Here is a 25,255-nt window from a genome sequence, read left to right as displayed (position 1 = left end):
TCTTTTTATTGTTCCATGCTAGTTTTATATTCACATCTGTGATCTTGATCTCGTCACTGCATGGCTGAAATATTGCCGATGTGACGATAAATCTTAACTCACTCACTCACTCACTCACTCATTTGCGAAAAGTTTTCGACTTGAAACTGATTCTCGGAGATCGATGTAAACCCTGTCTTGTATTACATGTCGGCGTCGTTGTTGACGAAAGGTGTCAGTTTGAACTTGGGTTTTTTTCCCCAAGCGGCTGTTTGTCGCGCCATTTCATTTCACGACTCTGCGAGATACGTCGTCCTGTGCGTATTCTCTCATGGCAAAGCCAGTGTGTTCGAACCGGCAGCGTAATTCGTCGCTCTAACTCGCCAGGTAATTAAGGCATTGGGCGGTCACCGATGGGACAATGAGAGTGTCGGTTGCTGCGTTTTAAGAACCACACACAATCTCGCCCTGGGAAACAAAGCATCCTCTCCAAGTAGCCGTGGTGACGGAGGCCGCTCTAGCGAGCAGACGATATTGTTAACAGCTCCGGTAGACTATTGTGCTCCGCCTTGCTGTGTCCAAGTGCTAATTACACTGTCTAAATCTTAGCCTTACCTCATTTCCTGGATGAAGCGCAGATTCAGTGTTTGAAACCCAATATGGCGTCGCCCGCCGCCTTCACATCTGAGCAGACGACAGCCAGCAGACGACAGTTCATTGTGTGGAACTAATTTGATACACACTTCAAGACTGATGATTTTAGCTTTGAACTTAAACAAACAGTTTAATCTTGAAAGGAATCTTCTAACCAGTTTTGAAAAGCAAGTCTCTCGCCCCAGGAGAAAGGTAAGAATTTGAAAAGATTTTCTAACCAGGATATGACACCTTGTTTACCAAAATTAGTGTTATATTATGATCCTATTTGTTTATGTAGACACACACTTATCCCGGTAATGTTATACTTTTACTATATCAACGATTGTGAAAAGAAACACAATCTGTATATTTGTTTGGGGTAGGTTCTTCTTCTTGTTATCCTTACAACTATAAAAACTTACAAAATAAGTTATTATTTTGATATAAACTGCCGAGCGAAAGAAAGTATATACCCATGTTTGATGGTGGCTGAAAATGAGTGAGTGAGTATGGTTTAACGCCGCTTTTAGAAACATTCCAGCGGGGGACACCAGAAATGGCTTCACACATTGTACCGATGTCGGGAATCGAACCCGGGTCTTCGGCGTGACGAGCTAACGCTTAAACCACCAGGCCACCCGACCACCCCTGTCTATAATAGAAGAAGTTTATTTCAGTATAAAGGCCACAGGCCCAAGTACCCTATGGATACATGTATTATATACAAAGTACAAATTGGAATTATAATAACGAACAACGAGAAGACAGGGCATCTTTAATGTATTTAGCACATAATGACAAAGTTTCAATGTTAGAAGTTTGTACTTAATTAAGTTCTGGGAGAATATTCATTTTTTAAGTTATTGTTGTGAAAATAAGTATGTCTCATAATTTGTGCATACTAACAAAAATGTAACTCATCTTCTATAAGAGTTTGACAAAAAGGACAAATTTAAGGTTTCTATATAGCTAGGTACACCCTCTCGCCGACTTATGTTTTTCATAATTTTTATTCTCCAATTCTTAATAATTTTGAATGTTTCTTTGGTCTCTTTGGTGTATATGAAGCAAATGTGGTTCACTTGCGAAAAATCTTAATTTGAATGTTCATTTAACTTTGAAAATAGAGATTGAACACAACAGTCTTTAACTCTTTGTTGAAATTCTAAAAGGAATAAATCAATGTTTCTAATATTATATATAGATATATAGATATGTCTACATTTGTTTGTTTGTTTGTTGTTTAACGCCGCCCTCAGCAATGTTCTCTGTAAATAGGGGCGGTCGGGTAGCCTAGTGGTTAAAGCGTTAGCTCGTCACGCCGAATACCCGGGTTCGATTCCCGATATGGGTACAATGTGTGAAGCCCATTTCTGGTGTCCCCCGCCGTGATATTGCTGGAATATTGCTAAAAGCGGCGTAAAACCTCACTCACTCACTCACTCTCTGTAAATAATCGAGTCTGGACCAGACAATCCAGTGTTTGACACCATGAGCATCGATCCACGCAATTGGGATACGATGACATGCATCAACCAGGTTAGCGAGCCTGACCAACCGATCCCGTTAGTCGCCTCTTACGACAAGCACAGTCGCCATTTACGGCAAGCATAGGTTGTACCCAGGATCTTCACGGGTCATGACAAGGAGAGTGACATTACGATGGAAGGTCAAATTTGACAGCAAGTAGTCGTGAATCATTACTATTGACGATTACCTGACGTACATCTACAAAACAAAACATTGCTGTAGGTATTTGAGCCATCGTCGTTCAAGCCATCCATAATCCTCGCCTTTGGACTGATAGATTACCTTTGCTTGATCAGCACGATGTCGACGAGTCAATATGAAGTTCAATGAAAGTAATGAATAACGTCTGTCGAGGGTTCATGGTGACTGGATTGTGTTGATAAGTTGCAACATTAGACTCGCTTGATAATTAATAGTGTCTGTCGGGGGTGATAGCAGCTATCGGCGTGATCCAGCTGGGTAGAGCTTGCATACAGAAAGTCTATTCCCTTCGCTTCGTAGACGTCTTCTATTAATTATTGGTGCTTTGTATTTGCCGGCATCAGGCAACAAACAGACACCTACTTTTTCATGAAGATTGTGTTAGTCGCGGGTGCTACCAATAGAGCAGGACCTGTTTACCTTTTTTGCACCTGGTGCCATCACTTAGTTTCTGTCTTCAATTCATATTATTTTCACCGCTCTTTTGCCTTTTACGCTTGGATAATCGTTGGATAATCGAGATGGATAATCTCTACTGGTGACGTTATGTATTCGGGTGTACACTCCTTATCAAAGCGGGTATTGTTCACGTGTTTGTTGGTGGGTTAGTGAGTGAGCTGGTGGGTTTAACGCTACTTCGAATAGTATTTCAGTTGTATCACGGCGAGTCACCTTGATGTGGGATGAAAGCCCGAAGTGATTCCCGATGGTGCTCACCAAGTGGAACCGGCGATACCCGGGTATTATGCTGGCTGACTAATCCTTACGTGGCCTTGCCTATGGTGTTTCGTTTTTTTCCCGATGGCTACCTACTACTGGGGTTCTACTTCCGGTGAAACACTGAAACTGACGACGACACACACAAAAAGAATAGAATTAAAGAAATTATAATTGAAAACATAATGACACTCTCTAAGGTTTTATTTTGTCAAGCGAATCCTACTTCGCAATAGTATAAAACCGATCTGTTTTCTGGTGTCCCCCTCTGGGATATTAATAAATTCGGCGTTAAACCATACCCACTCACTCACTCACTCACTCACTCACTCACTCGCTCACAGGATCGACTGATTTTGAACCATGGTATCATTCACATCAGCACCATTCACATCTTCGTATGTTTTCCCAACAGTAAGCTGTGCTATAACTGAATACTGTTCAAAGTAATATTATCCCCATTACACCCCACTCACTCACTCACTCACTCACTCACTCACTCACTCACAAATCCCCATAAAGTTGATCGTGCTGCAGAGTATTCGAAGAGGTCAAGGTGACTACGTTTTCGCTCAGTTCGACGATAGCTTCATTTTCAGAATAGACATATGACAGTTAGAGCTATTGTATATTACTCCGACTGTAGATCCAGTGAAACGCTGATTTTGTCAGAATGAAAACATGACCCTGTTCCCATCCCAAAACTTTGGAACTGAGTTTTTTCCAACGTTTAAACCATTGTTCTTGCAGTTGTTTCTGATCTAGGAATTCACTAGCCACCCTGAACGTTCATTTTATACAATAAAAACTGAATTATACATCGCCCATAACATGGTTTAACTTAGGGAAATCATTCTAATCCTTCGGAATCATCATAATCTAATGATTTCCCCATCACTGGAATTGGGAGCTCTTCCCAAAATGGTCGGACATGTGACTCAATATCGGCCACTGTAACACCAGGGCCCACTTGCACAAAACGATCTTAGCGCTAATACTACTGTAAGCCTATGCTAAAGTATGGGAGTATGGATCATCTGAGCGCTAAGTTCGCTTTGTGCAAGTGGGCCCAGGAGAAGTGTATGCATATACATATATGTTCCTCCCTTGCGTTAAACGTTTAAAACAGAATCCGTTCCAAGTTAAAAAACTGAAATATCTAGAAAATATTTTGATACCACCAATTGCTAAGGCCGAATCATCAAACTCGTAACAGACGTTATAGATCTGCAGGTTGCCCCTGACAACAATTGAGTTCATCTATGTTTCCTCTTGGATATAAATTGTCAATGCAATAGAATAACCAGTCTTGATTATCCGCCGGACGTCATGCCATCATGATGAAACTTAGTATGAAAATCATCAAACGTGTTTAAGTGCCATTAGGTACATCTAGGCATTTTCCTTTCTTACACTAGTCTTTTGGAGTTCATTCATTTCAATTTATTCTGGTAATTCCTTAGAATAGCTAAAATTTTGGTGTCCAGGGCCCAAAGTGTGTTTACCAACTTTGAAGAGACTGTATCTTTATGCCCTGAAGAGTCCACTTGGCCCCACAAAAATGGTTATATTCAAATATTAGGAAAATGATTTTCAACGCATTTCAGCATCAACTACACATTTAGCGTTGCTATACATCTAACACATGCGCGTATTGAAATAAAGCAACATATCTTCTCATATGAACAAATTTTGTAACTTCCATCGGTATTTTATAGGTTTTGCTAACGCTGGGAGCTGAACAATCAGATTTGTTTCTTTGTTGTTTAACGCCGCACTCAGCAATATGACGGCGGTCTGTAAACAATCGAGTCTGGACCAGACAATCCAGTGATTGAAATCACGAGCATCGATCTACGCAATTGGGATACGATGACATGCATCGACCAAATCAGCGAGCCTGACTACCCGAACCCGTTAGTCGCCTCTTACAACAAGCAGAGTCGCATCTTACGACAAAAGCTAGCTCGTGTTGCTGAAGACCTGGTCCAATTCTAACCCGGATCTTCACGGTTATTGAAATATTTGTGTATCTACCGACACACTAGTTTGGACGCGCATAATGTGACTTAATAATAAAGAAAATACAGACGGTTTAGCGATTGTGTGGAAATTAAAAAGTCAAACGTTTGTACATGGGTAAGTTTTACTCTTGATTAGAAATTAACACGTGAATTAAGATGTGAGGTGAAATGGGGTTTAACGTCGCGTCCAAGATAATAGCACTAATATAGCGACGTGCATGCACGTGTGTGTGTGTGTGTGGCTGCTTGTACTAGACCGGACTGATGCCGATTTATAGTGCTAGCCAACTGAGATACCATGCTGCAGTTTAACATGAATACCCCACTCAGAAACAGTATGCTGACTCCGAGCCGACCAGTCCTTGATTTAACCCCTTAATGCCGAGCGCCAGACAGGGTAACAACAAGTACCATCTTTTATCGTCTTTTGGTATGACGCGGCTGGGGATCGAACCCCGGATCTTCCGCTCTCCGGGCGGACGCTCTACCACTAGACCACGTAGGCGGTCTGTTGAATTAAGAAGTATCCCTGTTTGAAATTTTGTGCAAGAGAGGAAGCACTTATAAGGCTAACGTTGGAATTAAACTTAGACCATCAGTTTGTGCTCAAAGTCGTATAGAAATGTGTGAGAGCAAACAATTCTAGTATAGAAATCAATCATGTTCAGCTTCATTTTTATCAATTTTCTTTTAAAAACTTCATTGGTTGAGGGACATCATTTCGAGAGGACTTCTCGCAAATTAATGCCGTATATAAAATATATTTAGGGGAAACTGTTTGGTTAGGGTTTTCGATCTAATCAGTTTGTGTAAAGTGCAAAGCAAGTCTGATTCGAATCAGTTCTGCTCTTTGCAACCGCTTTGCTCTTTCTCTGATTCCATTGCTCTCTCTCTCTCTAATTCCATTGCTCTCTCTCTCTCTCTCTCTCTCTCTCTAATTCCATTGCTCTCTCTCTCTATCTCTCTCTCTAATTCCATTGCTCTCTCTCGCCCTCTCTCTCCCTCTCTCTCTCTCTCTCTCTCTCTCTCTCTCTCTCTCTCTCTCTCTCTCTAATGCCATTGCTCTCTCTAATTCCATTGCTCTTGGGGTTAAATGACATAGATCTTACGGTTCAAAAACGCCGTATCGCCACTCGCATGTTCATCTGTAAGTGTATGTCGCATAAGTGACGATGTTCTGCCCACTCATCGAGTCAAGGCACCGCCACCCTGCTACATTAACTACGAATGAAATCAGTCGGAAACGATATTAACCCTTGGCTAGATAATAGTTCTGTATAACGTCCCCCATGTGTATACACGTCGTCATTACAGATCGATTGACAACGACAACGTGGACACGACAATGTGAAGCCATTATCACTGACTTCAGATACATCAATGGAATATAGATAACAATAATACGGTATCTTTATTCAAACCGATATTTTTAAGACCCATTGCGCATTAACCTAGGCTAAACATCGGTCAGCTACCACGACGCAAATCACCAATTAATGTCTGGCTCATGAAACCCGCTTGACTGAAATCCTCAATCTCGTCGATCATTTATCAACCACGTTACTGGCTGTCCGTGAAAGTTCGTTAGCGCGTTTATCAACAAAGAGTAGGAATCAAGGCTTAAGACTGAAAGACTGCGTGGGTGTTTCAATTGTGAGCTCTCTGTGATAGATGGTTTGTTAAAACTACATTGTAAACCAGTGTATCGGTAATTCAAAATGATAGAAAATATCCATCAGCCTCTTAATAGGGAAGATGTTTTCTAGGCATTTAGCAACCCTGGCGGCCATGACGTCGAAAGTCGTCCCCTGGCGTCGACGTCGCCCATAACGTTTCGACTTTTTTCCGAAATGGTGAGTGAGTGAATGAGTTTGGTTTAACGCCCCTTTTAACATTACTCCAGTTATATCGTGGCGTGTCAGCTTAATTTGGGAGGAAAGCCCGAAGTGATGTAGGTCTAAGATGTTTACCACTTCGGTGAAACCCACGAGCACGGGTATGGTGCTGACAAACCTAGAAACATAATCGGGGCGAACTGGGATTCGAACCTACAATCATAGGTTTCTGGCGTGCCCAAGGGACGCAACTCTGCACAGCGAATCTCGGCGCCTTAGACGACTGGGCCACCCGTGCCCCCTCTGAAATGGTTTATGGGTTCAGCTGAGAATGTGTGTGAATGTTTGTTAGTTGAAGATCTTTGGTGTTAGTTGCAGATCTTTGCTGTTGGTTTCAAGATATATGTTATATTTTGTGCAAACGTTTGACCTTCTTGACCATGCTTGAATGAATGAATGAATGAATGGCGATTATGCTATAATGAGCACGGATGATTGTAATGTTATAACGTATGTGCACATTAAGCCATTTTTATTTGTATTCGTTGGTTTAATGATCAGTGACCACAAATGTAAAGAGAGCCTGTTATGTTGTTGGTTGGTTTGTTGTTTGAACTAAAGTTAATTAAAGTTGTTAACGTAGGAAGCGGATTAGCCCTTATACTTGACATTCCTAAAGGTTTATGTTTTGAGAAATCTGCCTATATTATGCGAAAGCAGAGTCCATTGTACGATTCCGACTCAAATAGTGATAATACCAGGTGTTCGAGAAAAGGTGAGCGTATCCTGTCCCACCGTTGGCACCCGTCACAAACACATGCAAAAGCAAGTCAATGGTTATCCTGAAAAAACACGGGAACATATGGTACAAGGAAACAAATAGAGAATAGCATATGACATACTTTTTGTCACAGATGCAGCAAACTTGGAAATGTCCTCCACGTGGCTTCAAAACTGTTTGAAAGCCTTCATGAAGCCTTATTGAAGCCTTCAAAGTTAGAACCATGATCAAACAACTTTTGAGAAAAAGTCGTATGACACTCTTTGAAATCTTAATCATTTCCTATTTTTACCTTGAAACGTTTTGTTACTTTTATTTAAATTCTAACAAGAAACATAAAGCGAGGTTGAAACATATTTTGTTTGTGGAGAGACGTCGACAGTCATTCTGTGGCGTTTCTGTGCGAGATGATCCAGGGGTCTAAGTTGCAATATATCTATCTACAGAGTTGCGTCCGCTGACTAAGGGTTCGACTCCCGGGATTGACTGATTATGAACTATGGTATCATTCACATCATTCACAACAGTAAGCTGTGCTATAACTGAATACTGTTCAAAGTAATATTATCCCCATTACACCCCACTCACTCACTCACTCACTCACTCAGTCGGAAAGGAGCAAAGCATATCACGTTATGTTTGTGACGGGTGCAACCGGTGGGGCAGCATATGCTCACGTTTTCGCGAACACCTGGTGTTTATTCATAAACACATGCTCATGATATTGTCGGAATCGTTCAATCGACTCTGCCTTACCCATATATCTCTATTGGATATGGAAAAGGGTTTGTAGCTTTATTTCACTTTATAAACCTATCACCGTCTTCGAATCTACAACCTCAAATATCGTGTTAAGTTTTGTAACCCACTGTGTTCCCACTGACCTACTGGGGTAGGTGATGAGAAGTTGTTCAATTTTACATTCATGACTCCAGATGGTCCATGCTGCACGTGTTGTTTTCTCTCGTTCACGTTGATCGAATTCCTTTTATACCACGACACACTGTATTGTTTCACTAAAGGTATGTATGTTTCATATTTTTTCTGGTATTTCTCTCGTCGTTATATGGCTGAGATAATGCCGATGCGACGTTGAATTTTAACTCACTCACTCTGGTATTTCTTGCCTTTAGACGGTTCATTAGTTGGATAAAATGACCCTTACATACGTACGCCATATCGTAACATGCGACCCATGGGGTAGAATAAGTCTTCAGCAACCCATTCTTGCCGTAAAAGGTGACTATGCTTGTAAGAGGCGACTAACGGGATCGGGTGGTCAGGCTCGCTGTCATCGATCCCAGTCATGCATGTCATCGATCCCAATTGCGTGGATCGAGGCTCGTGATATTAATCACTGGATTGTCTGGTCCAGACTCGATTATGTACAGACCGCCGTCATATGGCTGGAATATTGCTGAGTGCAGCGTTAAACAACCAACCAACTGTAACATGCTGCCTGCATTCAGTGATTTAGTACTAATTACAGGACTGCCGTAAGTGACACGAACCAAGAGCTGACGTTAATGTACGTTCTTGTCGCAGGGGGACATTCCGGGCGTTAATGAAACACATCTGTCGATCCAAATTTACTTCGTGTCAAACAGTGGATGAGTTGAAGCACTTCGGGTGTCTGCACTAACTAACTATGAGGACTTTGGCAAATATTAGGAAACCTCACAAACAGATGTCAGAGTAGCGCTGTCAACATGCGTGGCTAACAAACAGTAAGCCTGGTTTAGACGTCACACAAGATCGTTACACAATGCCATCAGATGCTGATATTTCTGTATTTACATCTTTTCAGAGCTGTAGTTTATTTCCGTATTTTGGGCCCTGTGGTATATATTACAGTTACAAGTGCTGTAACATGTGGCTTACATATAACATGTAATTTACATTTTCCGATTATTCGGAATTTTGGCTCAGATTGTCAAAGTCAAAACAAGGTAATTTGCAAGAAGATTCAGGTATATCGATGATCTGATATCGTTCAATAACAATCACATAGCCAATTCCCTTCCACTGATTTACCCAAATGAACTAGAAATAAAGGAGACCGGTGAGCTCGCTTCATCTGTTTCATATTTAGATTTATGCATAAACATTCAGAGTGACAAAACAAGAATGTGTGATAAGAGAGATGACTTCAACTTTCTAACAGTCAACTTTCACTTCATGTCGAACAATATTCCTGCAGCTCCAGCCTTTGGTGTCTACATTTCACAACTGTTGAGGTATAATCGAGCATGCTCTTTCTGCTATGATTTCATTGAGTGCCACCGACTCTTTCTCGGGTGAAGTGAGGTGCATTATTGCACTTATATAGCGACGTGCATGCACGTGTATGGCTGCTTGTACTAGTCCGGACTGATGCCGATTTTTAGTGCTAGCACACTGAGATACCATGCCGCAGTTTAACATGAATACCCCACTCAGACACAGTATACTGACTCCGAGCCGACCCGTCCTTGTAACAACAAGTACCATCTTTTAACGTCTTTTGGTATGACGCGGTCGGGGATCGAACCCCGGCGGTCCACTCTTTCTCAGAAGTTGTTTGATCAAGGCTACAACATTCAAGGCCTCAGTAAAGCTTTCAAAAGATGTTATGGTAGCCATGTGGAGGATTTTTCCAAATTTGGCACATCAGTGACAAAATTTATGTCCGATGCAATTCCTTACATTGACTTGTACCATATGTTCAAAAATAATTTAGATTCATCTAGAGCGAGACAAAATGGTTATTTTGAGTTTAAGATTTTTAATTCGCTGTTTATATGTCTTTTATTTACTTACATAGTTACACAATCAAATACCATGGAATTTCAGCTGTGTAGGAATATTGTAAATATTATGATTTATTGTACTTTTAAAAGCCGGTGTAAATGATAACTTAATAGAGTTTAAGAAAACAGTGATTACGTTTGACAAAAGGCGTTTGGTTTGTAAATTAGTCAAACTTGCACGGAAATCGTCAAAACTGATTATATTCTTCTTGATGGGCATTATTTTTGTTTGTTTTACGTTGTAAAGCATGTTCATTGTTTTGATTGTTTGTGAAGCGGTCCTTAGCAAATCCGTTATCGTTTGTTAATGACGTCGCATAGTATGACTGTGCTGATCAGCTAACTTATTACTTAATTCATATTAGAAATTTAGAAATTATTAGATAAAAGAGGTTTAGAAAATCATAATTACCGATGTTTTAATACTTAAAAGAACTTCTACCAAATGTCTGACCAAAAGTCTTATACATATATGTTGTATATCAAGTGTATTTAACATCTATATACTCTGAAAAGTTCATTATGTGTTTCTTGCTGACTACAAAAATGAAGCCGAATATGAAAATTGGGTCAATTTTTTTTAATCTATTTTTTTTCAAAACCCTCAAGGGTGCCAAAGAAGCATCCATTAGTTTATTCATATGTAGTGTCTGAACAAATGAAATCATGCAAAAACAACTGTGGGACCTATATTGCAAGGTCATGTCAACATTCTGCCGGACTAAACACTTTGGTTTTCCGCGATATCTGATTTGCCCGTACTTTATTGGTTTTCGCTTTGATCACACTTCCGATTAAAACCAGATTTGTGGCAGACACCAACAGCTGATGCAGGGTAACAGATAACTCTTCTTTAATTAACGGGGGCACGGGTGGCCGAGTGGTCTTAGGCGCCGAGATTCGCTGTGCAGAGTTTCGTCCCTTGGGCACGACAGAAACCTATGATTGTGGGTTGGAATCCCGGTTCGCCCCGATTATGTTTCTAGGTTTGTCAGTACCATACCAGTGGTCGTAGGTTTCATCGAAGTCGTAAACGTCTGAGACCTGCATCACTTCCGGCTTTCCTCCCACATTAAGCTGACACGTCGCGATATATCTGCAATATTGTTAAAAGCGGCGTTAAACCCAACTCACTCACTCTGTAATTAGCAGACAGGCGTCAAGTATTAGCTGTGATGACTCTTTTTGTGATCGTACAGCCCGCACTTTTCGGCAATTCTTAGAAAACATGGTTAGGACATTGACAAAAATTGAGCTTCGAGGAATGGCGAGGAATCTCTCTGCATTAAGATGTCATATTGCTGGAATATTTGACAAAGCGGTAGTAGAGGAGCGTTGTACCCGTCTCTCTCACTCAGCGGTGATATGACGTGGTATTGATGTCTTGTTATTAACTGTAAGTAATGCTGATGAATACGTTCAGCGTGTTACCGAGGGATTTACTTAGCGAAATCAATGCTGCCTTTGTGTAAGAACAGTTCCACCGCCCAGCCACCAATTCTGCAGAAATTCTGCCATGTCAGCGATTAATTAGTTCCGATGATAACTTTAGACGTATTGATTCATCAGTTGGGTGATCTCAGATTGATATTTATCAAAGATAGATATGATCCTCTGTAGCTCACCTCCTAACTGTGAGCGCCTCCATGATCAAGTGGAGAGCGGAAGGTCCTTTGTTCGATCCCCGGCCGCGTCATACCAAAAGACGGTACTTGTTGTTACCCTGCCTGGCGCTCAGCATTGCGGGGCCAAAACAAGGACTGGTCGGCTAGGAGTCAGTATACTGTGTCTGACCGGGGTATTCATGTTAAACTGCGGCATGGTATCTCAGTGGGAAAGCACTATAAAATCAGCATAAGTCCGGACTAGTACAAGCAGACACACACCCGTGCATGCACGTCGCTATGCAATGGTCTTGGACGCGATGTTAAACCCCATTTCATCTCCCCAACCCTTTTAACTGTATTTTGAAAGCATACGGTGAGCAGTGACATCCAGTGAATGGACGTCGTACACAAAACCTTCTCATATCTACAAAACATAATTATAAATGAACAATTATATAATATTGCAATTTGTTGCCAGTGATTAAATTATATTAAGAGGAACTGATTGCGTCTGGTTATACGACGCTTTGAACAGTATTCTGCTAAATCACATGTATCAGTTTAATGTTGGAGAAAAGCCAACTTCACGCTGGCTGGAGACGCTTAGCAAATAAGGAAGTCAACGTCAGAGATTAATAAGTCCTGAGTATCCATTGGTTGTAAAGGCAAAACAGTGGTGAAAATTATTTAAATGGATCACTGAAAATCAGTAATGAAACAAGGTGTTCACGGAGAAGGTTTGGTGGTGACAGACGAAACGGGGGTAAATTCGGGATTCGAACCCACGATGCAGTCGTACTGCATCACGCGATTGACGAACTATACATAGTCTGGGACTTGGCAGTGAAGACCAGAATTTTAACCTTGAATATAAGACCGGAATATAAGTCCATGTAATTATATTAGTTCTATTTTAAAAGTTGTGATTATTATTTTCCATGTATGTGTTAATTATGAACTGACCTGGGGGATAATTGTCCGATAAATGTAACATCGTTCCGACATTATCCAGGCTGCTTGCCCTGACTGTAGTGAGTGAGTGAGTGAGTGAGTTGGGTTTAACGCCGCTTTTAACATTATTCCAGTTATATCACGGCGTGTCAGCTTAATGTGGGAGGAAAGCCCGAAGTGATGCAGGTCTCAGACGTTTACCACATCGGTGAAACCAACGAGCACGGGTATGGTGCTGACAAACCTAGAAACATAATCGGGCGAACCGGGATTCGAACCCACAATCATAGGTTTCTGGCGTGCCCAAGGAACGCAACTCTGCACATCGAATTGTGGCGCCTTAGACCACTGGGCTATTGAGAGAACCATTGTATGACAAATTAGGTGTCTCCTTTTGTCAACCAGATCAGCCCAATGAGAAACCATGCCGCAGTTATATTTTACCTGAATATCCCACTCAGACAAATTAAACTGACTCTGAGCCCACCAGTCTCTGCATTATCCCCTTAAAGCCGAGCTCCAGGCAGGGTAAGATCAAGTACCATTTTTTAACGACTATTGTTATGACGCGGCGGGGGATCGCCGACCTTACGCTCTCCGTACAGACGCTCTATCCACTACACCTTAGAGTCGGCCGGGGGATCGAACCACAGACCTACCGCTCTCAGGACAGACGCTCTATCCATTAAACCAGGGAAGCGGCCAGGGGATCGAACCACAGGCCTACCGCTCTCTGGACAGACACTCTATCCACTAGGCCAGGGAGGCGGCCACAGTAGGCAATGGGAATACAGGAGATGGAATCCTATCACTGGATGATGTGTATCTTTGAAACAGCGAAAATAGAGTTGGCGTGTTTTTAAAATAGCCGCCTTCGTCGATAAATCGTAAACTCATTACGTGGTTACAAGAACCAGTATTACAACACTGCATTGCCTGAGACATCAACCAGACTTAGAAACCATTCTTACAATAGACAGTTTTCAGACAAGACTTCCGCCAACGAAATGCCCACATAATCTGTTTATCCAGCTGCCTTGAAGGCATATTGATTATCTGTTGACCGGATTACCGGGGTTTCTTACCAATCTTAATTGAAATTGTTTGGGATCTATTTGATAGTGTTTCCCTCGGCTATTTACGTGTCAGTGCTGGCCAGAAGTAGTTCTTCTGAGAGTCTTGTATAAGTCTTAGATCTAGAATCGGCAAATTGAACAACACCGATTGTCGTGCGTGGCGTTTCTACAACGTTTCTTTATGCAAGCCAGCTGCAAGACGCATATATCGAGGAAAGGGGCGGATGTAGCGAATCGGTTTACGGCAAAGGGGCAGGCAACAGTCTCGACACCGGTAACTCTCAGCAACGAGCGAAATATGTCAGATAAACGTTTCAAGTTGAAGGGCAAAATGGATACAGATTGATCGAGAAGGATTTTTCTGTTCTTATTTTATCTTGATGTGTGTGATTTAATATTCAAGGTGATTCAAGCGTTCAATCTTACAAATAATATTTGTATCGTGATGTCAACTTCAGATTTGTGTAAATAATAGTGACAAAACCTTACCTCATAAGACATTTCTACCCAAAGCAGAATCGATTGTATGATTCCAACTGTGCTTGTTTTTATGAATTACTATCTAAGAGTGATGATACTAGGCGAAAAGATTAAATGCCAGATTCAGATGGTTTATTTCGGCTGCAACTGACCAGCTCTCTTTGAAGTTGAAAATGCGATGGTTTTTTAAATAGTTTTGTGTTTTAGCATCCGCGAGTAATATCTTGAAATCATCTTGAAATATAAACATGTTCATCATTTATTTCTCAGAATAGGTTTCTGAATTAAGACAGGGCGGCGAAGATGAAAGTATTTTGAGTGTTGTCATGGCAGTTATTGGTTCAGATTAAAACCATTTCCGTCTTGACCTTGTTGATGTCCGGCCATTCCTGCACAACGAAAAACACCAATTAGGTGAGGTGAGGTGAAGTGGAGTTTTACGTCGCGTCCAAGATTACTGCACTTATACAGCGACGTGCATGTACGTGTGTGTGTTTGTATACTGACTCCGAGCCGACCAGTCCTTGTTTTAGCCCCTTAATGCCGGGCGCCAGACAGGGTAACAACAAGTACCATCTTTTCACGTCTTTTGGAATGACGCGGTCGGGGATCGAACCCCGGACCTTCCGCTCTCCGGGCGGACGCTCTACCACTAGACAACGGAGAAAGCACCAAATATATCCTCATTAAAATGAAGTGATATCCGTGTTCACCACTTCACTTCAGCGCGCAAGGAGAACGTATTATTTCTGTACATTAGAAAACGTTTCCCAACAGAGACAGGCAAATGTGATGCCTGTGCTGATGTCGTATACTAGTACATGTGATGCCTGTGCTGATGTCGTATACTAATACATGTGATGCCTGTGCTGACGTCGTATACTAGTACATGTGATGCCTGTGCTGATGTCGTATACTAATACATGTGAAGCCTGTGCTGACGTCGTATACTAGTACATGTGATGCCTGTGCTGACGTCGTATACTAGTACATGTGATGCCTGTGCTGATGTCGTATACTAGTACATGTGATGCCTGCGTTGTACAGATGATAGTTATGCGAAGGTCGTCATGTGCATGCATACGAATGCTGCAAGGGTGTCATGTAGATATATCGACAACTATGACGTCGTATAGATAAGATGCCAGCGATGACGTAAAAAAAAGTATGATACCAGTGATGTCTTAACAAAGATATGATACCAGTGATGTCTTAACAAAGATATGATACCAGTGATGTCTTAAAGATATGATACCAGCGATGTCTTAACAAATATATGATACCAGTGATGCCTTAACAAAGGTATGACACCTGCGATGTCTTAACAAAGGTATGACACCAGCGATGTCGTAACAAAGGTATGATACCAGCGATTTCTTAACAAAGGTATGACACCAGCGATGTCTTAACAAAGGTATGACACCAGCGATGTTGTAACAAATATATGACACCTGCGATGTCTTAACAAATATATGATACTAGCGATGTCTTAACAAATATATGATACTAGCGATGTCTTAACAAAGATATGATACCAGCGATGTCGTAACAAATATATGATACCAGTGATGTCTTAACAAATATATGATACCAGCGATGTCGTAACAAATATATGATACCAGCGATGTCTTAACAAAGATATGACACCTGCGATGTGTTAACAAAGGTATGACACCAGCGATGTCTTAACAAAGGTATGATACCAGTGATGTCTTAACAAAGATATGATGCCAGCGATGTTGTAATAAATATATGACACCAGTGATGTCGTAAGAAATATATGACACCAGTGATGTCTTAAAGATATGATACCAGCGATGTCTTAACAAATATATGATACCAGCGATGTCTTAACAAAGGTATGACACCTGCGATGTCTTAACAAATATATGATACCAGCGATGTCGTAAGAAATATATGATACCAGGTGATGTCTTAACAAAGATATGATATCAGCGATGTCGTTTTGATACCAGTGATGTCTCAACAAATATATGATACCAGCGATGTCTTAACAAAGGTATGACACCTGCGATGTCTTAACAAATATATGATACCAGCGATGTCTTAACAAATATATGATACCAGTGATGTCTTAACAAAGGTATGACACCTGCGATGTGTTAACAAAGGTATGACACCAGCGATGTCGTAACAAAGGTATGATACCAGCGATGTCTTAACAAAGGTATGACACCAGCGATGTCGTAACAAAGGTATGACACCAGCGATGACGCCGTATAAATATGACGCTATCAAGCCATGCAAACAAATACAATCCCTAGCCGAGTGCACGAACAAGCATGAGTCCTGACATGGATGTGATCTGAACGTTCATCGTACGCTGTGATACCGTTCTCATAGTGAAAGTTACACGCGCTGCGTTGGAGCTTGAAGTAGTTGCTGGCTAAATGTATACATACCATCCACGTTAACACCAGTCTCGTTGATGAGGGGCAACAGACGGTGTCGTCACAGTCGGGTACATGGACCAAAGGATGTTTGACGTCCTTGTCGAACGTATGTCTGTCCACAAATAGCACGTCTCCTGTAATCAACAGGAAGCGTGAGTCTGGTTGTCACTGTCTAACTGGTTGTAATTCTTCCAACCAGCGGCGTCAGACAAACAAGCCACAAGGCCACTTTCCTGACAACCAGGCGCTCGACGTGACCCAGTAAATGTCGGCACACAAAATGTTTTAAGTATTTGTAGATTTGGTGAAAAATATATATGAGCTGTTCATAATAACTATGTTTGTAGGAAGGACTTGAGATATTGTCAACATTGTTTGAGGTGAGGTGAGGTGAAATGGGATTTAACGTCGCGTCCAAGATTATTGCACTTATATAGAGACGTGCATGTACGTGTAGCTGCTTGTACTAGTCCGGACTGATGCCGATTTATAGTGCTAGCTCAATGAGATACCATGCCGCAGTTTAACATGAATATCCCACTCAGACACAGTATACTGACTCCGAGCCGACCAGTCCTTGTTTTAGCCCCTAAATGTCCAGCGCCAGACAGGGTAACAACAAGTTCCATCTTTTAACGTCTTTTGGTATGACGCGGTCGGGGATCGAACCCCGGACCTTCCGCTCACCGGGCGGACGCTCTACCACTAGACCACGGAGGCGGTCCGACATTGTTTGAAGAGAGTGGGGTATTGTACATGTATATGACACTATGGATCTGGAAATCCACTTATTCGGAGTGTGGTTCTTCCAAAATCCTTCAACATCCTGATTGACAATAACTTCTGACGGTGAAACGGTGTGTCAAAGGATATAGACCATGAGCTTCTTGTTGCCTTTTCTGTGCTCTTCGTTTTCTAAATGACTTTATACGCGTTCTATAAGACATAAAAAGGAAAACACTTTTGAAACTTTAGTGCCTGATCAAGGGTAATGAATTGTGTTTGTTTGTTTGTTTGTTTAAAGCCGCGGTAATATTCCAGCTTTGTGACTCCGGCCTGTAAGTATCGAGTCTGTACCAAGCAATCCAGTGATTGATATCATGGGAAATGGTCTAAGCCTTTGATCACACATGTTCAAGTCAGCGAGCCTGACCACCCTATCCATAAACTCTCCTCTACGCCAAGCAAAGGTTTCTGGGGATGTATTCTCCCTGTGGTTTGTCAGCACCATACACGTGCACCTGTCTAGGACCTGCTTCTCTTCCGGATGTCGTCATACATAAAGCTGGACCGCCTCCGTGGTCTAGTGGTAGAGCGTCCGCCTGGAGAGCGGAAGTTCCGGGGTTCGATCCCCGGCCGCGTTATACCAACAGACGTTAAAAGATGGTACTTGTTGTTACCATGTCTGGCGCTCGGCATTAACGGGCTAAAACAAGGACTGGTCGGCTCGGAGTCAGCATACTGTGTCTGAGTGGGGTATTCATGTTAAACTGCGGCATGGTATCTCAGTGAGCTAGCACTATCAATCGGCATCAGTCCGGACTAATACAAGCAGCCAGACGAACACACGTCGCTATATAAGTGCAATAATCTTGGACGCGACGTTAAACACCATTTCACCTCACCTCACCTTACATCAAGCTGACACGCCGTGACATTACTGGAATATTGTTCAAAGCGTCGTCAAACCCAACTCCTCACATGCTTATGTCATAGAGGGAAACGAAGAGTAAAACCGTCAGTGAAAGTCACAAAGGATGCATCAGTGACTTGCCTTTGCATGTGTTTATGACGGGTGCTACCAATGGAACAGGATACCCTCACTTTTTTTACAAACACCTGGTATTATCACTATTTGATAGTGATCCATGAGCACATGTTTGTGATATAGTCGGAATCGTACCAGGGACTCAGCTTCTAGCAAACATTTCTTGGAAAGGAATATGGAAAAATAGTTTTTATGGAAATGGTGTCTCTCTGAAATAAACGACGTGTGGGAGTTGTTTATCGTACAATAGAATTATTCTCTCTGCTGTGTTTTAAACAACGACCACGTGAAATAAGCCACACTTCGCTCTTCATTATTCTTTGCGATTTATCGCGTAGCTATCTCATATATAACTACAGTAAACTACGGTTATAACGAACTCAAAGGGACCACTAACTTTAGTTTGTTATAACCGTAGTTCGTTATAAGCATATAAACAGTATAACAATATCAAATAGTCGTGACAGAAAAATCAGTTCGTTATATCCGTCAGTTCGTTATAAGCGTGTTCGTTATAAACGTACTTTACTGTATAAAAAAATCACGCTTCGTTGTTCTTTATTAGTACTGGGTAAATCCATAATTATTCAATAAATATTGGTTGACTCGTTGATACAAATCTTCCCGTGGGAAGGGTTTTATAATCAGTTAACGCCCTTGCGTCGGGAAGATGTTGATGACACCTTTACAGACACATTTCATGGTTATAGCCTCCCGAGTTCACACCTTAACTCGTTGATGCATCATAAATGATGTACAGTAAACTACGGTTATAACGAACACGCTTGTAACGAACTGACGGATATAACGAACTTACTTTTTGGTCCAGACTACTTGTTGTAGTCATGCTGTATATGTACTTATAACGAACTACGGTTATAACGAACTAAAATTAGTAGTCCCTTTGAGTTCGTTATAACCGTAGTTTACTGTATATATATTGATATAATAACTATGCTTATTCAGTAAAACTACTGTTATGGGTGGACAACACTGATACTGTACTGGTTGACACCGCCGTTGTTGAAGTAGTTTGACGCCGGTGTCGCCCCCGTATATACGCGCCCACGGTGAAGTCGTACCGGTTTTAGACGCTGCCCTGGGGGGAAACTACAGGAATGAGATATCCCCCGGATGTTATATTTTCCGACGCCTCCGATGTGAAGACTCCCCCGTGTATGTTTCTTAATTATTGCGTTATTTGTATTGTTTTAAGCACGGCCTTGACCGCTGTTCTCTATTGGTAATTTGTGTTTAAAACTACCTTGGGGGCTTTTGGGTAGGTGATAAGAAACAATTGTCACTTTGTTCCTTATGTGTTTTGGTTTAAGGTTAAAAATGTGAAAGATATTATAAGTCGGAGGCGAGTTGTATAAAACCTACGAGGGACGCATAAAACCTCATGTACCCTGAGTGATCCTATTTCAACGAATATATCTTATCGATATGTTTGAATTTGACATTGTAAATGTATTAAAACAAATTTAAAGTAGATAGAAAATAGCTGTTCGATTGAGGTTAGCTTGTGAAATGTCACGTGACTTTCACTGACTCAGGAAAAGCGTGCGGCCTTTTGCTTGGAAGCGGGGTATAAGGGATAATTTTTTTTATTCTGCCTTTCAAAAATCCACGTGCAGCCTGCGTTGCTCGTGGCGGGGTATAAAAGATTTGTTACCCCGCTGAGAATTTATTCCCCTCCAAGGCGGGATACACAGTATTTATCAAGATTACGTGGACCAATCAGATCTCATCATTCTGACATGAAGTTAAGATAAATCAGTTTATTTTAAGACGCCCTGCGTTCCAGCTTTTAAATCGAACCTTTCGCTACAATAATAAGAGCGGGCATTGTCACACAACAAACACATATTTTTTTATGTAAATTGTTAAGCCACGGGTACTGCGGTCGGGAAGGACATGCTTGACCTTTTTCGCAAACACCTGGTGCCTTCATTGATTATTAGTGATTTCTTCATAACATGTCCACCGCTATTTTTCTTTTGCGTTCAATGGAATCTGTTTCGTGGGATAAGTGAGACTAGTATTCTTTGGCAAAGACGTTGTATAAATCATTCTTGATTCGTAGATCGGCGTACGCAGTCAGGCCCGGGCGATATTACAAGTCACCCGACGTGGTTAAGCTTGTCAACTTTGCCTTCTGGCACACACCATTTGGGTGCACTTGATTACAAATGTTTTTCACATATTGAATCAGTCACACAAAAAAAACAACTGTAGACGTCAATACGAAATCAGTGACATCATTCAGCGCCATGATACAACACGAGCCCCACCCACCCTATTATCAGCCAATCAGGAAACAGTAGTCCATTAGTGGGCGTGGTCTTTGTCGGTTTATGGAAACATAAGGCAGACATAATTCTTGGTAGCTAATCAAAATCCACGGAATCACTTGCATTATACCTATTGTGACATAACAAAGATCACACGTCATAGGATAGGCGGACTGTTGACAGCTGATTACCTCCATATTCTGCTGACACAAACAAGGACGAATTAACCGCCGCATTGAAGATATAAGATCGACAATGTAAGACACACTATTTTATTGTCCTGTTTTCAGATTGTTTATTGTTATGAGTTTTCATTGGTTTTGCTATATTTTGCTTTTCGTTTGGGGTTTTTGGTGGTTGGTTTTAGTTTTCCATAGTGTTAACATTTGTGGGTAGAATTATAAATATTGTTTGTGTACATTGTATCTGAATATCGTTTTCTAGTATGTAGATTGTGAATATAACGTTGTGTAGGTCGATTGCTTTATGTGTAATTGCTGAATATTTACAACCATCGGCGTAACACATGTTTCTCTTCTGGTGAATGGTTAAGGTATGGAAAGGAGAGACACTTTACTCATGTATTTATACCATTTATTTATCTTTTTCATATATAAATGTAATTGTTTCGCTTTTAGAAGTTACGACAGCGGCAATACTCACTATCCCACCGGAAGTGTCTTCTTATTAAATAAAAGCGATAAAACCTTTTCCATAGCCACGAGAAATATCTGCTAAAAGCAGAGTCGATTGTACCATTTCGACTGTATCATGAACACGTGTTTATGAATCACTATCAAATAGTGTTGATACCAGGTGTTCGCGATAATGTAAGCGTATCCTGCCCCACAGGGGCACCCGTCACAAACACACGCATAGGCAAGACAATAATTCTTACCTAAACGTCTTACCACCAAATTATATAGTTGTTATCAATGAAGAAATGCAATATTTCACATATTCTTTTCTCAGTAATTTTCCTGAACCTCTTCAGATATATTGTAACTAAACTCGATGGTCACCACGTTTTCTGACAAATGCCCCATGGATCAAGGAATGAAGTTTTTAATCTGAAGGCGAAATTAATCATCTTCTGATCTATTGTGATTTTTTATTAATATCATTAAATGATCGCACTTATGTTGTTCTGGTGAATGTTCTATTAACGTCAGGGCCTTTGACGTGTTTGGTACCAGATGCATATCCAATATATATCTCTACCAAGAACCAGTTGGCTAAACCAGAAACCAGATATGTTTACTAGATGATTAATCGCCATGTTCATTTTCTGTGTTGCAGAATGGCGATCGGGCCACGCGACGTGGCCGTCCTGCACGTGCTCTGTGCTGCCATCTTGACCACAGTTGTGGCCACCGTTCGGCCAACATACTGGCAAGACAACTGCCAAACATTGTCCACGGAAGTTGATATCGTAAAGAACATTGTAGCCGAGGTTAACGGTCATAGGTTACCGGTCAGCTGCGTTGCCAGGGTAACGGTGAACAAGTGTGAGGGGGTTTGTGAATCAGTCGTATCTCCCAGTGTGCACCACTACCCCTTTAAGAAGGTAAGAATCCCACAGTCGTATTTGATTTGCAGAGTTGCGTCCCTTAGGCGTGCATGGAACCTATGATCGTGGTTCGAATCCCAGGTTCGCCCGAATAAATGGTTTCAAGTTTGTCAGTAACATACACGTGCTCGTGGGAGTCTTTAAAGCGGTGTGAGACCTGCGCCACTATGGGCTTCCTCCCACATCGAGCGGACAAGCCGTGGTATTACAGTAAACTACGGTTATAACGAACACGCTTATAACGAACTGACGGATATATCGAACTTACTTTTTAGTCCCGACTATTTGCTATAGCTATGCTGTATATATGCTTATAACGAACTACGGTTATAACGAACTAAAACTCGTAGTCCCTTTGAGTTCGTTTTAACCGTAGTTTACTGTACTGAAATACACAGACTTACGATAGTCGAGGTGAGGTGAGGTGAAATGGGGTTTAACGTCGCGTCCAAGATTATTGCACTTATATAGCGACGTGCATGTACGTGTGTGTGTGTGGCTGCTTGTACTAGACCGGACTGATGCCGATTTATAGTGCTAGCTCACTGAGATACCATGCCGCAGTTTAACATGAATACCCCACTCAGACACAGTATACTGACTCCGAGCCGATCAGTCCTTGTTTTAGCCCCTTAATGTCCAGCGCCAGACAGGGTAACAACAAGTACCATCTTTTAACGTCTTTTGATATGACGCGGTCGGGTATCGAACCCCGGACCTTATAGATGGCCAAGACTGCATGGATATAATCAAAAGCCCGTAACTGTCGTTCGGAATACCCCGTGTTAACGTTTTCGAGGTTGCTTGATTAGAAAACACATTCCGAATGCCACTTTCATGGTCTGGTAAGCGACGCTCTGATTGGTATGATGAAAGATCGTTCTGACGTGATCCGTAATGGGATGTTCTCAGATCTTTGTTTGGCGAAAGCGAAAACTAAGATCTGATTTTAATGAGATTACGTGTCGTTAAAAACGTATATGTTATATACAGTTGCAGAAATTCGATCGAAACTGACCGACTCCGTGGTCTATAGGGTACAGCGTCTGCCTCGAAAGCGGTGGCTCGGTCCCCACTATGCTTGTCGTAAGAGGCGACTAACAGGATCGGGTGGTCAGGCTCGCTGACTTGGTTGATGCATGTCATTGTATCCCCATGGCGTGGATCGATGCTCATGATGTCAATCACTGGATTGTCTGGTCCAGACTCGATTATTTACAGACCAAGTGCGGCGTTAAACAACAAACAAACAAACAAACACTCATTCATGATGACTTCTTTCCCCAGGACTGCCGTTGTTGTCGGGAAGGGGAACAAGCTCAGAGGCGCATTGTGATGCAGGAATGTTACGGAGAGGACGGGAATCTCGTGCCGCATCTACATCCGGCAACAACGATCAAGGATCTGCGCAACTGTGGCTGTTTCCGGTGTGAAAATTGATACAAACTGGATTGTGTTGACTTTGGAGTGCATCCGGTTTCAGTCTGAGAAACTGGAATTAGAATTCCGACTCGTCGTTGTGACATGACTCTGTCACAACGGAAACAGACTACCTTCCTAGTGTTCATGGCTGTTGACTGACTTACGTTACTGTTCCTTTGCCGCGATATCTGCTGAACTCGATCACCGTCAGAGGTGAGATAAGGTGTTCCTTTTAGTCATGGTGACACGGAAGTCTTGGTCACAACTTAAACCGGTTTCGGTGTCACGGAAGGATTTTTCACAACTGAAACCGGTTTCTTACTTCTCTTTGGAGACTGACCCGATCCTATGGATTGACTTTATGTTAACCTGACCAGGAATCAATTACAGCCTCCTGACATGTACAGGTCTACTCCCAGTATGATACTAGTTATAAACACGTGTGATACTAGTTATAAACACCTCTAATACTAGTTATAAACACCTCTGATACTAGTTATAAACACGTCTGATACTAGTTATAAACACGTGTAATACTAGTTATAAACACCTCTGATACTAGCTATAAACACGTCTGATACTAGTTATAAACACGTGTAATACTAGTTATAAACACGTCTGGTACTAGTTATAAACACCTCTAATACTAGTTATAAACACGTCTGATACTAGTTATAAACACCCCTAATACTAGTTATAAACACCTCTAATACTAGTTATAAACACGTCTGGTAATAGTTATAAACACGTCTGGTAATAGTTATAAACACACCTATAAAAGTTATAAACACCTCTGATACTAGCTATAAACACGTCTGATACTAGTTATAAACACGTGTAATACTAGTTATAAACACCTCTGATACTAGCTATAAACACGTCTGATACTAGTTATAAACACGTGTAATACTAGTTATAAACACGTCTGGTACTAGTTATAAACACCTCTAATACTAGTTATAAACACGTCTGATACTAGTTATAAACACCCCTAATACTAGTTATAAACACCTCTAATACTAGTTATAAACACGTCTGGTAATAGTTATAAACACGTCTGGTAATAGTTATAAACACACCTATAAAAGTTATAAACACGTCTGATACTGGTTATAAAGACGTCTGATAATAATTGTAAACAATGGGTATGATAGTACGTTGACTAAAATGGCCTCTTCAGA

The 25,255-nt window shown here is 41.4% G+C and overlaps 1 protein-coding gene across 2 annotated transcripts; it reads left to right on the top strand.

Moving 5' to 3' along the window:
• The first annotated feature begins 396 nt into the window (after positions 1-396).
• On the top strand, positions 397-24,814 carry LOC139464436 (partner of bursicon-like). 2 transcript variants are annotated; one of them, XM_071245969.1, is made up of 3 exons: positions 397-825; positions 22,382-22,649; positions 23,940-24,814. In XM_071245969.1, exons 2-3 carry the CDS (start codon positions 22,383-22,385, stop codon positions 24,090-24,092), a joined length of 420 nt encoding a protein of 139 aa, XP_071102070.1. In that variant the 5' UTR covers positions 397-825; position 22,382; the 3' UTR covers positions 24,093-24,814. The 2 variants fall into 2 exon arrangements, with proteins under 2 accessions (XP_071102070.1, XP_071102071.1); XM_071245970.1 differs by lacking the exon at positions 397-825 and adding an exon at positions 21,306-21,339.
• Positions 24,815-25,255: the final 441 nt, after the last annotated feature.

This window comes from Haliotis cracherodii, unplaced genomic scaffold, assembly GCF_022045235.1.
Source record: "Haliotis cracherodii isolate W230 unplaced genomic scaffold, xgHalCrac1.p SCAF_17, whole genome shotgun sequence".
NCBI classification, from domain to species: domain Eukaryota; kingdom Metazoa; phylum Mollusca; class Gastropoda; order Lepetellida; family Haliotidae; genus Haliotis; species Haliotis cracherodii.
Note: the sequence above shows the minus strand (reverse complement) of the source record. Positions and strands in the feature narration are given on the sequence as shown.